At 39.4% G+C, this 16759-nt stretch overlaps 1 protein-coding gene across 5 annotated transcripts in view; it reads right to left on the bottom strand.

Moving 5' to 3' along the window:
- Window positions 1-16759, bottom strand: part of DOCK10 (dedicator of cytokinesis 10) — a 117087-nt gene that overhangs the window by 57107 nt on the left and 43221 nt on the right. For all 5 annotated transcript variants that reach the window (XM_058030921.1, XM_058030923.1, XM_058030924.1 and 2 more), the window contains exons 4-10: window positions 13842-13924; window positions 10084-10156; window positions 9636-9770; window positions 9207-9341; window positions 4623-4806; window positions 2909-2994; window positions 346-429 (exon numbers count right to left, since the gene is read on the bottom strand). In XM_058030921.1, coding sequence (XP_057886904.1) covers window positions 346-429; window positions 2909-2994; window positions 4623-4806; window positions 9207-9341; window positions 9636-9770; window positions 10084-10156; window positions 13842-13924 — 780 coding nt within the window. The remainder of the gene's footprint in view (window positions 1-345; window positions 430-2908; window positions 2995-4622; window positions 4807-9206; window positions 9342-9635; window positions 9771-10083; window positions 10157-13841; window positions 13925-16759) is intronic.

Raw genomic sequence — 16759 nt, 5'->3', positions numbered from 1 at the left:
TTCAGTGCAAGAAATAACTTTCTTTGAATTCTGACATTAAATGTTAAATTTTGCTTTAATGCTTGTTTTAAACTCATTCAGAGCTTAGCTCAGCTGGACTGGATGACCCCCAGAGGTCACTGCCATCCTCAGCCATGCTGCAGCCCAAATGCAGAGTCTGTGCAGAAATCTCTGTGGGCTGCAGACAGCTCCCCTTCCTCTTCCCTGCTGAAGCCTGGGCTATACCCAGCTGCTTGCTCAAGTTCAACCCACTCTGCTGGCTCAGCTAACCCAGTTAGCTCATGTCACCTGGATTTTAAAACTTCTAAGAGTTAAAAAAAAAGAAAAAAATTAAATATTGCTTACTGTTATATCAGGATCCAAAGAGAACAGGTTTAGTCGCTCTGTGTTTCGAGAGGCTTTCACTGTTTCTTCTGTTTCTGTGATGTACTGTGGTGACAGATAATAAATTAGTTTTCTGCACAAGAACAGAAATTCATAGAGCTGTTAGACTTCTAAATGAGTGATCAATGTTTCACTCAAAACAACATTTACCCCTTCTGCAGCAGTTATCCCCAAGCACCCCTTGTTTGTGAAGCAGGACTTTTCAGGCCATGACACACTTCTGAGGAATCCCAAAATAGATCAATTAAGTAATTCAAGTTTTTGTACGTTCACATATGCTATCCATTATCATTGCTGGGGCCTCCCCAGTGCAGGGAATAATGTGCTCTGACTCCTTGAATCAAAAGGCTGAACAACTCCTTTACTAAGCAAAGTTATATTACACTAATACTATACTAAATTGCATACTAAAAAGATACTATACAATACTAAAGAATAACCTGTGACTGTCTGAGACAGCCAGGACACAGCTTTGATCTAATTGGGCAAAGAATCAAACCAACTTCACCAGTGTCCAATTAACAAATCACTTTGGGTAAACAATCTCCATAACACATTCCACATGTGCCAAACAACAGGAGCAGCAAATAGAGATAAGAATTGTTTTCTCTTCTTCTCTCTGTGCTTCCCGCTGCCTTCCCCAGGAAAAATCCTGCAAGAGTTGTGCTGGCTGCTCTCTGTGAAGAGAGCTGCAGTCACAATCCATTGAGAAAGATGTCAGATCTCTGCACCACAATCAGTTTAGAGATTCGCAAGCTGAGGGAAATAAACCCCCAACAAACCAGCCCCACAGAAAAACACCTGAGCCAGGGCGGGGCAGAAAGGGAGGCAGCAAATGTCACCCAGCCTCACAGGCTGAGCAGGCACAGACTGCAGTGTCACCCAAAGGGAAGGCTGGCAGCCCTCTGCCACCCACCCTTTGCCACAGGGAGCATCAGACATACCCATTTCCTTTCTGACACTTGCTTAGCTCAATAGCAAGGTCTCTGACAAAACCAACTTCACCTCCTGAAGCCACCTGGTGCTTTCCTACCCTACCTTCTAAAATCCTTACGTCTAACTGCAAAAACCTTTTTCCTCACTAGTTAAGCTCATTTATTCAATATGTAAAGTAAGCCCTACACATTCCCCTCCCCTTAAAGATCCCTTGGGATATTTCAACTGCTCAGTTCCTTCAGTCTTTGCACTTTGATTTTCTCTAACTTAAAAAAAAATATTTAATCTCTAAAATATTAAAAGAGTGTCCATCTTTTCTGCTTGCCTAGGACTGAGTACAACCCTTAGCTGACATGGCACAGGATATTCTCTTGTTCAGTGTTCCCTATCTCCCACAACACCATGGTATTGCCAGTACACATTAAGTAACAAGCAGCAGCAGCCCAGCAGGACCAAGAGCTCTGTGCTCACTTCCTAACATGCCCTGCCCATGGCCTGACCAGAAGCAGCCCTGGATGTGGCTCTGGTAGCCTGGTTTAGACAGAGATGGGACCAGGACGTTCATCTGCATGGAGTTGGGAAAGGCCACAGAACACTGCTGCAGCCGGGCCTGTAGAGCCAGGGTGGGGGAACAGGAATTATCCATATAAAGGGCAAAAAAAGCATCAGAAAACAAGCTGACCATCTCCTATAGCCTTGCAGGCACCAGTGAGACATCTGCATCAACTAAACCATTAGAAAGAATCTACCTACAGACAAGATGATCAGACACTTCTATTGCCCTTAATACAAAAACTCAGATATATTTTATTTTGTTCTGTTTTTATTTTGTTTGGTGATTTGATTTTAATTTGCTTTTTCACATTCTAGGTGACCACTTCACATTTATGAATATGACCTACAGTAAAATTCTGTCCTCAATTGCACAGACAGCTTTCAGATCAAATCTGTGTGACATCCTCAAAGAGCATTTGGCTCTGTAGGCAGACAGCATCTACAGCAGCTCACTGGCAGGAGGCTACAAACAGATTGTACACTCATTTAAGAGAAAGCAGTGAAGCATTTCCAATCTAGCTTTTCATTAAAAAGCTTCTTAGCACCATACACAATTATCTCATCCACATGAAGCAGTTTATGAGCTCTAGAGGACAAAATGCCTCCCCTGGTTGCACATGCATCTTTCAATGAAGTTACAGGAGGCAATGAGCAGTTCAGAGCTCACTTCCCTGCCAGTCACACAGGAAATCTTGGCTCTCCAAGGGCCAGAATCTACTGAAATGCAGTTCAGATGAGCAAATATTTCACATATAACTGAGGGGATCAGATCCTCACTGATTTCACAGGTCTAAATCAAAACACATTGTGGAGCACCTACTCTTTGCATCTGGTGGTGATTTTCTCACTTAAACAAAAGGATGAGGTGCTCAGAAAGGATTATTCCTGTCACTTGTTTTATCTCTAACAATTGTAATAGACTGTGCTATATTTTTCAACCTTTCAGAACATTAATGACCAGGTATTGGCAGGCATTTTTCACCTAGGAGGTTCTTTCCACTAAACTTGTAAAGAAAAGTGTAACATCCATTACTTTTGCGAAGTCTGGGTGCAAGGTGTTCTCTGAGGAATCTGCCTCTTCTTGAGAGCAATCATAATTCACTGGAACTTCTGCAGAGTCTTGAAGAGAAGGAAAAATAAACACAAAATGGTTTTATTATTCTCACTATTACCATAGAATTTAAAAGATAAAACCCCATATTTCCATGTCATTTCTTTTTATTCCCTTCAGACTCATCACATCTCCAAATGGAAGGGATGCTCTGTAAATCTTTGTCCTCCTCAACCTCATCTTTCACTGCTGATCACTCTATCTTAGTCTATATTTAAGCTTCCAAACAACAGGCCTGACTACTCATTGAACCATCCCACACATTCACCCATGACAAATATTCACTCCCATGACAAATACACCTTTTCCTCTTAGTCCCTTCTGATGCAACACCAAGGGTTTATGTCAACCAAAAGATTTGGGATTCCCATAAAAGGAGCGTTCAGTGAGGCAGGCAGGACCTTCCCCTCTCTCTGGGAAAGGGAGGGATGCAGTCTGCACTCCATGAGCTGCAAACCTGTGGGTGCAGAGAGCAGCACTCAACACAAGCCCTGGGCTTTACCAGCTCACCAGGGAGGGCTCTGTTCTCATGTGGCAACTCAGCCCCATGTGAGAGAAGTCACTACAGTCACTTAGGGCTCTTGCCAAGAAAACCTCATGGCTTTTGACAAATTAACTCTATAGCACATTCCTGTTGCTTGTTATCAGCTTTTTTTATCGGTAGAGACTTCTGTTTTCTGTTAGCCTGTGTTTTTGACCTCTTATGCACATATTTCTTCCTGTTTTATTAATATTCTTTACGGGTCACATTTTCAAAAGTACTCCTCTGATTCTTAAGTGCAAGTCTCTTGTGCCTCCAAGTTCTAAAAACATCTTTGTCTATATGAGTATCCTGTCCTTCCAGAATTATAACTTACTATAAACATCAGGATAAAGAGTTCAATTAGCTCTGAACATCCCTAAGATTCAGATGCATATGGATGCAAAGCTTTGACTCGGCTCAGAGCACACACATTTTACATCTGTATTAAGGTTTCAAGTGTTTTCAGCCTTAGAATTTCAGCTGGAGTGCATCCAAACTGTATGTGGATTTATTATGTGGAGGAATGAGTTACTGCCACATGAAGACTGCAGTACAACAGAGCATCCAACTCTTTCTTTCACAGTGAGAGCATAATATGCAAGCTCAAAAAAGCAAGAAGCAAAAGTCAATAAGCTTTCAGAGAAAGAGCCATATACCACAGCTGTTTTTTTTCTTTTAAATTATTAGCTCCAGATTTTTAAAGAAAGCCTAATGTTGGAAAAAGAACTGATCAAACCACTCTCCAGCAGTTTTTTAAACCTTCAGAGTTCCAGGACAGTAAAACACAAAGTACCAGCAAGATCACTGAGAGAGATCAGAGTCAGAGGACTAAATTTAAAAAAGAGCTGCATATGCAAAGTGGAGCCACGTTGCTCCTGCTGACTTTGTGGGAACAGCTTTACCTCCCCTCCAGCCATTTGAAAATGATCTGAGGGGAGTTAGCTGAAATTATTCAGGGACTGCCAAGACTGGTGCTGCCTTGTCAGGAATCAATAGGTACAGAATCCATTACCAGACTCAGGCACTTAAAATGATTAAATACTCATATGAAGGTTCCACTTTTTTCACTTGTTTAAAAAACCCCCGGCAATACAAGAGATTTTTCACTCTTACCAAGTCTCAGATCAGTGAGATCTGCACTCTTCCTCTCCTGAATGGTTCCCTCTGGATTTATTTGCAGGATTTTGTTGAGAGTAGAAATCCAGTCATCCATATCCTGCTCATTTTCAGCTGCCAGCACAAAGTATGTGAGGTCATTCATTTTCAGCTCAAAGGCATGTTTCCTAAGCCTGTTATTCTGTTGGAACAAAAGGAAAATAAAAATAAACACTAGAACTAATACAAAAAGGTACTGAAAAAGGCATCCATCTTATGGACTTGTATATGGCCACTCCTTAAAAATCACATTTCAGCAAACTTCAGTGGCTTTAGAGAAAATTCAAATAGTGTGATACTAACACAAATTTCTGTCAATTTGTGCATTTAAGAGCTTCTGTGGCCAGACATATGTCCTATATTTAGCCACAGAAATCTAAGATGGACAATAGTTCAGAAGGGAATACCTCCCATGTGGAACAATAAAGAACCCCATGTCACAAAATGCAGCACTGCTACGTGAGTTGGAGTGGTCTGAAGAGAACAGCTCTAAAAAAAAGTTCTTACACTTGACCAGCCCATCAGACACCCAAAAGATAAATCAAAGTATTACTAAGTCATATAAATATTTGGGGGAGAGAGGGAATAGGACTTTCCAGAAGATTGCAACAGGACAAATTCCTGCACAGTAACTATTACAATGGGTACTTCCCACAGCTATTTTTTTTCTTAGACAGATTTTAAAAACAACTTAGGGGATTTTAACAATTTTTCACAAAAGGCAAAGGTGAGGTACAGTGCTGGTCAGTCATTGTAATGCTATCCTTTTCCAGCACAAAATAAGAACAAATGCCCAGTGTACCGGGAATAGACTGAGTCCTGAGAGCTGTTCTCTGTCACCAGATTTTACCTGCAGGAGATGATAATTCTATCCATTTCTGTCATAAGAATTAACAGGTACTTAGCTACTGAAACAGCTCAATAAAATCAAATAAACTGATGGGATCTAACATAATGTGCTTCATTTCTCAAATTTAGCCAATTAGTGAGGCACGTATCTCTTAGTCCTAAGGAAGCAGTTGCATCAATTTTCTCTCCTCTTTGCTTATATCTGAGAGAACAGTAATGCATTCCACCCCCTATTGGTACACTGAACTTTTAAAGCTGACTGATGGTGGACATCAGTGTCACCATTTGGATTTCAATATTCCAGAAGATTGCCATCACTTTATTGACAGATTTAACCTTAGAGTGATGCTGACAAATGAAAAAAAAATCATCCACCCCATAACTGGTCATTTCACTCTATTTTTTCTTCCTTAACAGTCTCAAATAACATCACAGCGGTCTCCTGTATTTCTGCATACTGGAAGTATTTTTCTGCATAGTTCTACATGTTAAGTAATTAAGAGGTTTCTAAGCCAGATGGTGAGATGATAGTGATACTTTTATTTAGGAGGAACAGAGGTAAAATCTGATACTGATTAGCAGAGGAGGATGAGAACCCAGGACACTGAGAAGCAAGTTCCATGAACATTTTTTTCCAGTAGCAGAGATGATTTAGAAGACTCCTACCCAATCTGTTGCTAATCACTTGCTCCAGTTCTTATTTTACATGTCATGACCCAGATCAGGAATCACTTAAGACTGAACTACTTCTTCTGGAGCTACTTGGGTCAATGGGGTCAGACAAATCTTGGCTTTTCAAACTGACTTGGGATTGTCTGTGTGCATATGTGTGCACGTGTGCTATTTTTCAGTTCTGCTACTGGAAATTCTCTTGATAGGAAATAATTTTCCTCTCAAGTACTTTATAGAGGTGAATAATCTTTCAGGGTTATAGATTTTAATTCATCAAGTGCAGAGTAAGAACAAGCTTGGGTTTTGTAGAAATTGGTTCTTGGGTGTTCAGTATTTATCCAGATCCTGAAATTACTCCTCTCCTCCAACCATACATTCAAATAATGTAAAACAAGGAGTAAAACTTCACTAAAACCTGTTACATATATAAAAAATCATAACATGTATATAAAATCATAGAAGGGCTTGACCAAGAGCTAGGAGTTAAACAAAACTATGCCAAGGATCTTAGGTAATGGCCATTTAAAACTTTTAAAGCCAGATTACTTGTAAAGTAAATTATGTACACCAGTTTATGCACAATCTATAAAGAAGAATACTCTGTTTCAATTTTACTTCAGATAAGACAAAAGCATTTAAAATTAATGGGTTTATTTTCTATTTTATAGCTTCCCCTTTATGACACGGCCAAGATCTTTAAATCAGGTACTGAAAGACTATCAGACATTATCTAATACAGCAATATATTTTGCATGCTGAACCTTAAAAACATCAGGCAGGGCAGGAAAACTTCAATATCCACTTTTCCATCTGCACTTCAGACTTCTGGCAAGCAGATGATATCTACAGCAAAGTCTTTGTTTCAAATCTAAGGTCAACTATTTTACCTTCCTCATCAGTTAAAAAGAAAGAAGAAAAAAAAAACAACCCAAAACCAACAATGTACCATTTCTCAGTTTGCTCCTCTATAAAACTCCTTCCATATGGCATATGGACCTTAACTTCTAATCTTAAACAATTAATTTCAAGTTCAAAAAATTTCTTCCAGAAACAAGTAATACAAGATTCAAAAAAGAGACTATGAATGAGCTATAAATGAAACATCAGGCTAAGTCTAATGCCTGCAGGGTCATTCTTCCAAACTAACGGATTGTTTTGGAAGCATTTTGTATTTTATCTGGAGATGATTTCTCTGGGATTTTTACTACAATTTTGATATTCTATCTCAAGCAAACAGGAGCTCAAAGTCATTCACAGAGACTTAAAACAATTTATAGTAGTATTAAAACTCATTAAATCACAATGTAGATATCACATTTTTTCACTAAAAATTCAGTTTTACTCAACTCTTTCTCCACATTCTTTGGCCTCCCTGTTTATGGCAGCTCTAAGCCAGGTTTTGTTTCTCAGCCCTACGATTCCAAGTCCATCACAGACCTGGCCAGCTGATGGTACTCACCCTAGTACACCCTTGGCTAAGAGTCTAACTTCTTGCTAGTGAAGCTAGTTCAAATTTGAGAGTCCCATGCTAAATGTCAATCAAATCTATCACAGAAATTTGAATTTGGGGGCAGGCAAGAGAAGAACTCATGTTCAACCAGTGTGGGACAATCTGGAGGAACAGTGTAGGTTTAGAAAGCAGCTATCAAAGGTTCAGGGGGAGGAGGATTTCAAAGGTTTCTTGAGTTTTTTTTTGTCAGAAGTTAGTCAAAAAGGGCAGAAATGTTGCAGTCAAGACATTTTTGCTATCCTGGAGAGTCATGAAAAACAGCATAGCAGAAAGGGCACCCTATGGGGCAGCATTAAATATGTGCACAACAAGACCCTACAGGGCTGAGCTCTGGCTGAGACCCAGCTTACAGAAAGCCCCTGCTGCAGGCAGGAGCCAGCAGCAATTTCTCACCACGATTTCTCTCTAACAATCTCCTCCATGGCTTCTGCTACACTTCCAGGCTACCTGTGAGGGTCTCTCAAGCCAATGCAGTGACAATGGCAAACATCACTGTCCTACAAGCCTATCTCCATCCTCTCCCACCCCTGTTTGGAAAAACAAACACCCTTCTGAACAGCACTGGGACAATGGCCACTGCCCACAGAGCTGGGGACTGCCAGCAAATATTGTTCCCAGGTGAATCACTGGGAAATGATCACTTTTCTTGCTCCAAAGGGGTTGAGAGGTAAAGGAAGGACATCACAACCAAGAAAATCTCTTGTTTATTAGGGGCCTTCTCGTGGGTTACCTGAAGGTTTCTTTCAAAGCAATCCTCAAATCAGCCTGCCCAGTACTGTTACCAATCTTTACTGGTTAAGTTGTAAAGTATGGATTAAATAAAAGGTATTTCTCCTTATTTACTGACACATTGGGCTAGATCGGGCAATAGTCACATACCATTCAAGGTAACATCTTGGTTTAGAATGAAGTAAAAGAAAAAAGAGAAATATATTATTAGAATGAGAGGAAAGGAAGAACAAGATAGGAGAGAAAAGCTAAGAACACAGCCTATGGGTAACAATAAGAAAAAAAAGATTGATTTAGACATTTCTGGATAACAAACAATAAGGTTCTGTCCTACCTGATGCCATTAAGACACACTATCATATCCAAAAGTGATGACCTTCAAGAAGGCTCAGGATACAAGACTAACTTCACACTTGCCCTACAGGCAGTGCTTTGTAACCTGAATCTCTACCCCACAACAAGCAAGCATGCTCTTAGTAAGCATGAGGTAAAATCTGACATGTCAGAAAATAATTTCAGAGAAACCCCCTCCCAAATATTTCACAGTATTTTTTTCTCATGTTTGCCATGGACAAAGTGTGTGCATGATCTGATACCATAATTCAGCTGTGCTTTTTTGTAACTTGTCAGTCTGCAGCAAATTAAACAGCAAAACCATTGGTGCTTTCATTTCCTGAAACTGCTAATGAGACCATTATTCTGCTAATGAACATGTTCTTCTCCTTGCCTTTTTAAATGCATTCTACACCCAAAACACTGCAATGAAATAAACTGGAACTTACCTGTACAACTCCTGTACAAGAATCCAAAAAAATACATCCCTTTGGCTCCTTTGATATTTTTTCATCTTTATAAAAATTCATAATATATGAGTTATCTGACAACTGGGTCAGCTGGAAGTAGCGTTTTTTGAATGACTGCAGGGGTGGGAAAGAAGAAGCATGAAAATTGTTGCACTGCAAATTATTTTCACTGGTACTCTATTCACAGGGTTTAAATAACAGGTAACTCCTGACTGCATTTCAATCACTGTTCTCCAGACAAATGAATTATTACTTTATTATCATTTAAAGCAATGTAATCAAACTTGAGATATAAACAATGTAATCAACCCTGAGATATAAACAGCAAAGTGACAATGGCAAAAAGCGTGCATCTGTGGGGAAAATAAATACAAATGGAATAAAGAAAGAATAATGTTGTTTCCTTACCCGAACAGTAATGCTGTTGTTGACAGTGCTGTTGAAATTCCCTTTATAAAGCCATCCAGACTTGTAAACTCCTGCTGCCAATCCTCCTCCTCCACCACCACCACCACCTTTAGATGATGAGTGGGATGTTGTGTCCTACAGGGGAGACAAGGTTAAACTTGCACAGACCTGTTTTCTGAATTTCAAGACAAAAACTGTAATGTGTAATTATCTGCTTGATAATAAATAATCATCCTTTCATTCCTTTTGAAATGAGACATTATTAATAGCTGTCCCATACATGGGATGACATGAGACAAAGCTGTTCCACTAATTTCAGAGCTATTTAAAGTATGAAATATTTTATAGGAGATAATGAGCCTCCATTATAACTCTTTATTTGATATTAAAGTAATAAATAACTTTTCCCAGTAGAAAAAACAACCCATGCCAAAACCAGAATACATACTTCATCCTTATCCACATCTTCATGATCGATTTCAAAGGAATGTGATGGTAGTTTCTCTGGTCTACATTCACATCTGGCAGGGGGGAAAATTTATTTGTTTATTTATTTATTAAAAACAAATAATGCGCTTGTTATTTCAGGAAGGTAAGCATACTGAGCCACCATGGCTTTGTCAGTACACCTTTTGCTGTGATCCCATTGTCTCCTTTAAATCCATGACAGTTTTAAAATACTTTTTTTCCTAAGCCACATGTTTTTCCCAAGACTCTGAAGCTGTAACAGTTCTATACAAATGACAAAATATCAGTTTTTGGTCTCTTTGCAGCTCTTCCACCACAGCAGGCAACAAACCCCAATTTCCAAAGAGAGATCCCATTCAAGGCTGGCAAAGGAAGGAGACTGAGCTCTTCAGTAGAATTCTTAACCAAGACCATTAGAACTTTCATCTTAAAACTTCTCTATCACTTCATGATTTCAAGATTTTTTTTCTATTCAATATGATGAGCACAACCTTCAGGTAATTTTTCACAATACACAGATGTCTTTTTGATGTGATGCCATTTAAGTTCCTTATACTGTATACTCAAATCCACAACTGAACATGAAAAAGCAAGGCACTTAAGCATTTGCTTAATTTTAAGCATATAAATAATTGTACTTAGGCCCAGAGTACTTCTCATATTGCAGAATTAAACAGTAACAGCCAAATACTCACAAAAAAAATTTCAAGGGTATTTTTAAATGGAAAAACATAGATTTTTCAGTGCCGTGAAAAATTCCAGTACTGTTTTCAAATTCCTAAAAATTAAAAACCTCATCTTGAAAACCTTCAGTTGTGATATGAAAACCTAAAAAAGTTTTCATGCTAAAAGTGGTTATGTTAGGACGACTGACTTCTCCAGAGTAAAAAAAATTTAAAAAAAGAAAAGATAACTTTGACCTTTTTCATTTTTATTCATTCATACATAAATTACAGATAAGGAAGATCAGAGTAATGAGCAATACCTATCTCCTTTCATTTTCTCCATTTCAAAACCAGTGTTCCCATGAAGTGCCCGTATCATCACAAGTGCACAGAGAACACAACAGTGTTTCATTCCCTCTTTGGTTTGTTCCAGTTTTGCAGTTTATTTACTGCAAAAAATGGATCAATGTTTTGAATAAAACAACATTTACAATCTACTGGCATTTTTGATATCTGTAAAGTTGTAATAATCAGGATATTTGTGATGGAAACCCATTGAGGGTTTTCCAATGCAATCAAGGGCAGCTGTTAAAAATTCTTTTACAAAAAAAGAGGTACCAGATCTGAAATACCTATCAAGTGTTCCAGGTTTCCTATAAACAGCAGCAAAAATTTTGCTAATGACTCTTTCCGTTCCCAGGCAGTCAGCACAGCACACAATAAGCAACCCCTAATCTTTTCCCACCCGTCCACTTGCTCAAAAAGCAAGAACACACCGGTGCACAGCATAAAACATGGTGTAAAAGAGGTAGTGAGAGCTCACAGAGAGGAATTTAACGGGTTAGAAAGAGCTGAGAAAAACCTCCAAGGAGGAACACACTCAGAGAAAAACCAAAGCAATTGCTAAATATTTTGATCCTGTCATGCACACGGCGCTGAGCTCTGTCCTGGCGCCACAGCAGGGCTGCAGAGGACATGCTGAGCACTCACTGCCTGCCCTCAGCATCACACAGCAGCTGCTTCCAATCAGAAAGGGGCAGCATCCAGAAAAAACAACTCTGGCAAAAATCTGCTACAGCACGCAGCCATTACTCGAGGTGTTGCACGAGTGTGTGACCCGGCCCAGCCTCAAGCACATGAAGTCCTTCAGCACTGCTGAGTCCCAATATGCTTGTTTATGCATGGAAAATCCCACAGGGAAGTTCAGCACACCTTCAGTGAAGGGAATTACTTCAGCCACAGTTATAACTGGTATTGTAAATGATATTCCTTTCCCACAATGTAAAGCTAAACACTTCACACTCATCCAGTGCTCCCCAATACAATGACTTCCTATAAGGGGGTTGATACAAGAATATGTTCAGATTTCTGAAAGTATGACAGCAGGTTTCCTCAAATCAAACAAAAACCAGTAAAAAGTGGTAAAGAGATCCAGAACTATCAACAGTGAGGTACAGTATAGTGACCAGAACATATCAAGTCTCTTTATTTTTCTTGAAAAATAGTCTGAAACACCAAACTTTGTAACATACACATGCAAATCAAGGCAGAAAAGGCTGGAAACAATATGCAATGAGGTGGATCTCAAACCAGATCTGTTAGAGGTATATTAAGCTCAAAAGTCATGGAGGTTTCCAGCAAACAAAATTCAGACAAGTCCTGCTATAACTTTGTATCTGAAATATCAACAAGTGTGGCACCCAAACCTTCCCTAAGAGATACAAGACACAAGATCTGGTGTCAGTATAATCATCAGTACAATGTATGTGCTAGCAGGGGGAAAAAGTAAGATGTAAGACACCCCTGGTACCCCTGGAGCATGAATCCATGAAAGCAAATCCCATTAAGCACCACACTAAAATATCCTTTGCAGAAGGGGATGTATGTAATCAGCTAAAATGTACTTTTGTGCATAGTAATGCACCCACATCTGCCCCATGCATATTTCATAAGAGTGAAGACATTTAAGGTTAAATGGAAAAGTGCTGTGCTACAACCATTTTTCTTGAGCACTAAATGCATTAATTTTCTAAACCAATCAGAAGGCTGGGTATTTAAGAAAGGGTGTTTTTATAATCTCTGATAAGCAAAACTGTTCTTAATGGCCTTTTGTACTACCATGTATGCTGTTCATAAAAATGCCAACCTACAAGAGCAAATGCAGGTCTAAAGGAAGGTTTGCAGTGCAAAACCTTCTGAACACAGCATCTAACTGGGCCATAAGATTCAATTTTATGAATTTTTTCAGTTCTTGCAGCAATGAAATTAGTACTGGTTTCCATCCAATCCAAGCTTGGAGCACTCATGCATTCCTGTCTTATGTGCAGGTAAAAAGCTTTTTTATACAGTTAATTTTAATGACATAAACTCCATGAAAGAAAGCAGTAAAACAGCTCATTCTGGCACTTGGTGATTTTGGTAACTACTCTCTAAAACCTTCCTCAGGGGCAGGACACAAACCTTCCAGAAACAAGAGTATGGGTAGAAACTCATGCATGTAGGAATGAGACCAGATTCTTTGTTTCTTTCCACTCAAGTCAAGGAACTTGTTCCTGGCTCCTCCCAGCACTTTTCCAGTGATTTTCATGTTCGAGTGCCTCCAAGCACAGGAGAAATGCCCCTTGCCCTGACACTGGCACACTTCCACTGCCTTGTACCATCAGTGCACCCATCTCTGCTGTACAATGCAGCCATAAAGCACTGAAATCCTACTCTCTGTTCCTCAGGGGAGCTAAAAGGAGAACGAATCCCAGTGAAAGGTGAGTGACATTTATGCATTATTAAGGAAAAGCCACTTCTCCTGTATCAACTGTGCTCTGAAAACGCAAATACACTTGTAAGGATTTGAATCAGCACTAATGGAGTTTGTTGATACCAGTGAATTCTGCAGAGTCTTGAACTTTTCTGAAGGACCTTTGCTTCCCCTTTTTAAAAATGCAAGGCACCAAAAATACAGTCAAACAAGCACAGCTTAGAAGACAAAGGAAAGCGCAAATATGGACAAAGCTTAGCAAATAACACAAGCTTAAGGAGAAAAAAATAATAAAAAAAGGGAACTTAGGTGAGCTCTTACTGTGGTAAGTGTCGAAAGTCTTCTGAATAGGATTCATATTTGTAGTTCACAACGTGCCAGTGGGAACTGTAGTATTTACAAGCCTAAACAGAAGAAACACAAACAATAACATGGAATTACTGCAAGGGTTTAGACTCAAGAAGGCAAAAAAACTGACAAAGTTCTGGGCAGCCCACATGCTAGAGAACATAGTCTTCTCTTTTAGAACTAAGCGCTCAGTTCTTAAAGGAAAGCCAGAGTCACATGTTTCCATACTTTGAAGCACAATTTCCCTTTAAAATCAAATGCACTGAATCACACAAGATGGAGTAGGGAGCTGATAGCAATTTAACATGCTTTACTGATTCTCATCTGCTTTCTAGGAAGCATCATTAAATTATATAGTTACTGCCTCAAAAGACACGATCTAGTTTAGGCCTGACTTCCTCCATGGACATTGATTACATATTTTTTGTTTGCATCCTGTTTCATTATCTAAACCTTCCACTGTAAATACGTTTGCCTCACTCTTTTATTCTCCCGTTGCAGCACAAGTGCTCTACTTGTTATTCTGTCCTTAGGATTGATCTTTAACCTCTTAATCACATTCAGGAATATATTAAAAGGATTATAATTTTTCACCAGTCTCATTTTCCCTTCCACACTGAATTTGCTCAGTCATGCCATCATGCAGTTTTTGCTGTCTAAAAATTTTCTTGCTGGTTTTGCATTCACCTTTGAAAATTGTTCTTAATACATCAATCTCCCTTAAATAAGGAAGCCAAACCTGAACTACACATAAGGGCTTGGCTGTGCTGTCAAATAGACCAGAATATCTGTGCAATTCATTTGATGCAGAACTTTTATCAATGCAGTTAAACACAACATGACATTTTGAAAGGCAACAAGATGCATGAAATATGTACAGTTATTGCTAAGGCGCACATCTACAAGAAAAATGACACTGTGTCAGAATTTCCAGTGATTCTTCATACAGAGTGTAAATTGCAAACTGATATTTGTACAGTATGCTGAAGATTTCACCACAGTATTGTATTGTTTTCTCCCCACACTCCACCTGAAGATTTGTGCCAGCCCACCTGAGATGGAAAGGAAGAAAGAGAGGGATCAAGCCCAGAACCCAACAGTAGAGGCTGCTGCCCAAAACCACAGGGAGCAGGAGGCACATCAGGAAGGAAAAGAATGGAGATTTACAGTAGAGGAAGAAGCAGCAGGACTGAAAGGAATCTGAGGTGGGAACAGTAAAGACAGTTTCACAGAAAGGCATGAGACTCCAGAAATCAAACAGAATGGAATAACAGATGGATCAAATGTGCCTAAATAACAAAAACTGTGCAGGGAAAGTAGAAGGAAAGAGACTAAAAGGACAATTATAAACTAGTATAAAAAGATTGACTGCTTCAATGGGGAGTATTCCCTCTCTTCATTCCCAGCTCCTTCTGAAGCACCCATGGGAGTCACTGCTTGCAGGGCTCTCTGCCTCAGAGGGACAGAGAGGGGATTACCAGGCTGCTGGAGCAAATCTCAGATGGGCTGTCTAGATTACTCAGCACTGGCTAAACAGATCTCTTTTCCTAAATCTTGTGCAAAATAGGCAGAGTATGTAGCCATAAATGATTTTAGGAATTAATCTTCTTTGGATTCAGAGTCTTCTGTGACAGCTCTATTTGGTTTAGAGTGTGGAAAGGTGGCCAGGAAGTGGGTGCACATTTACAGGCAATTCCCTTCCCAGCAGTTCAGCACAACCAAAGGCAGTAAACACATTCCAGGTGGATCCACTATCTACCTTCTCATCTGACACAAGACCTCATTATTTTACAGGATGCAGAATAAAGTGAGACCATTAGACAATACAATGCCATATTCTCCACGAATGAGGATAATATTCCAACATTATAACTGACTCTCCCTGCACTTGCCAGGGTCAGGTTCAAAGGTATCCCTGAAAACCACTCCAGCACTGATTGCACTTGGCCTCTAAATTTAGAGATAATCAAAAAAACCACCTCACACCCAACTTTCTGTTTTATGGTTCTTCATAAAACAACTTGGTCACTCTTGTATTTGTGTTAAATGTGTGTGACAGTCACCTAGGCTATAAGAATATCTTACAAGAGACACATATTCTCTATTCTACACAAGCCAAGGAGAAGCTCACAGAGCATTGTGAGGGTGAGCCCAGAACCTCCAATTCACACATCACTCCCCTTCTCTCTGGCAAATGTAAACCAAGGGAACCTTCTACAGAAAGGAGCACTTTTCCCCTGTGGTACTTTCATTGCTAAGTATTTTATTTAACAGATGCATTTAAAGCCCACAGAGAGCTCTCAATGTCAGCTTTTATTGCGAACATTATAGGCTGGTGTGTTCAAAAAAGCAGTTGTGAATAACATATAAAGCAGGCCACAGTTTTTTAGCTTGTAACTATAAAGGTTTATTGTGCTCCTCCAAGAAAAAGCTAATCAAAATAAAAATCAAAGGGGACAAAGCAGCACATTCAAGTATCACTCAATAAATTCACAGAAGACAAGCCAACCCAGTGCAACAGCTACCACTGTTCTGAGCTAGCTTCTGTGGGGAAACTAGAGCTAACTTAAATAGTAACTCCAAAAAAAGATTTTTCTCTTCAGAATATCCCAACTGAAAATTAAATACTTCTGCTTACTGTGCTGACTTAGAATGATTTTTTAAAATTGGAAATTACTACTGGAAATTAAGTTTTAGCAATGAGGAACAATACCTGCAAACCTGATTTGAGGAGCAAGTAAAACCTTTATAGAGGCAGAGATTTCAAGAAGAGGCTAGAGCTGGATAAAACCTGGCAAAGAACAGAGGCACCAATGCAGGGGCTGTTGAGCTCAAGTGAACTGTGGGGGAGGAAAAATATAGATGGAGAAATGGAAGTTTTGGGATGTGGG

This window comes from Melospiza georgiana, chromosome 10, assembly GCF_028018845.1.
Source record: "Melospiza georgiana isolate bMelGeo1 chromosome 10, bMelGeo1.pri, whole genome shotgun sequence".
Classification (NCBI taxonomy): domain Eukaryota; kingdom Metazoa; phylum Chordata; class Aves; order Passeriformes; family Passerellidae; genus Melospiza; species Melospiza georgiana.
This window is presented reverse-complemented; position numbering and strand designations above follow the sequence as displayed.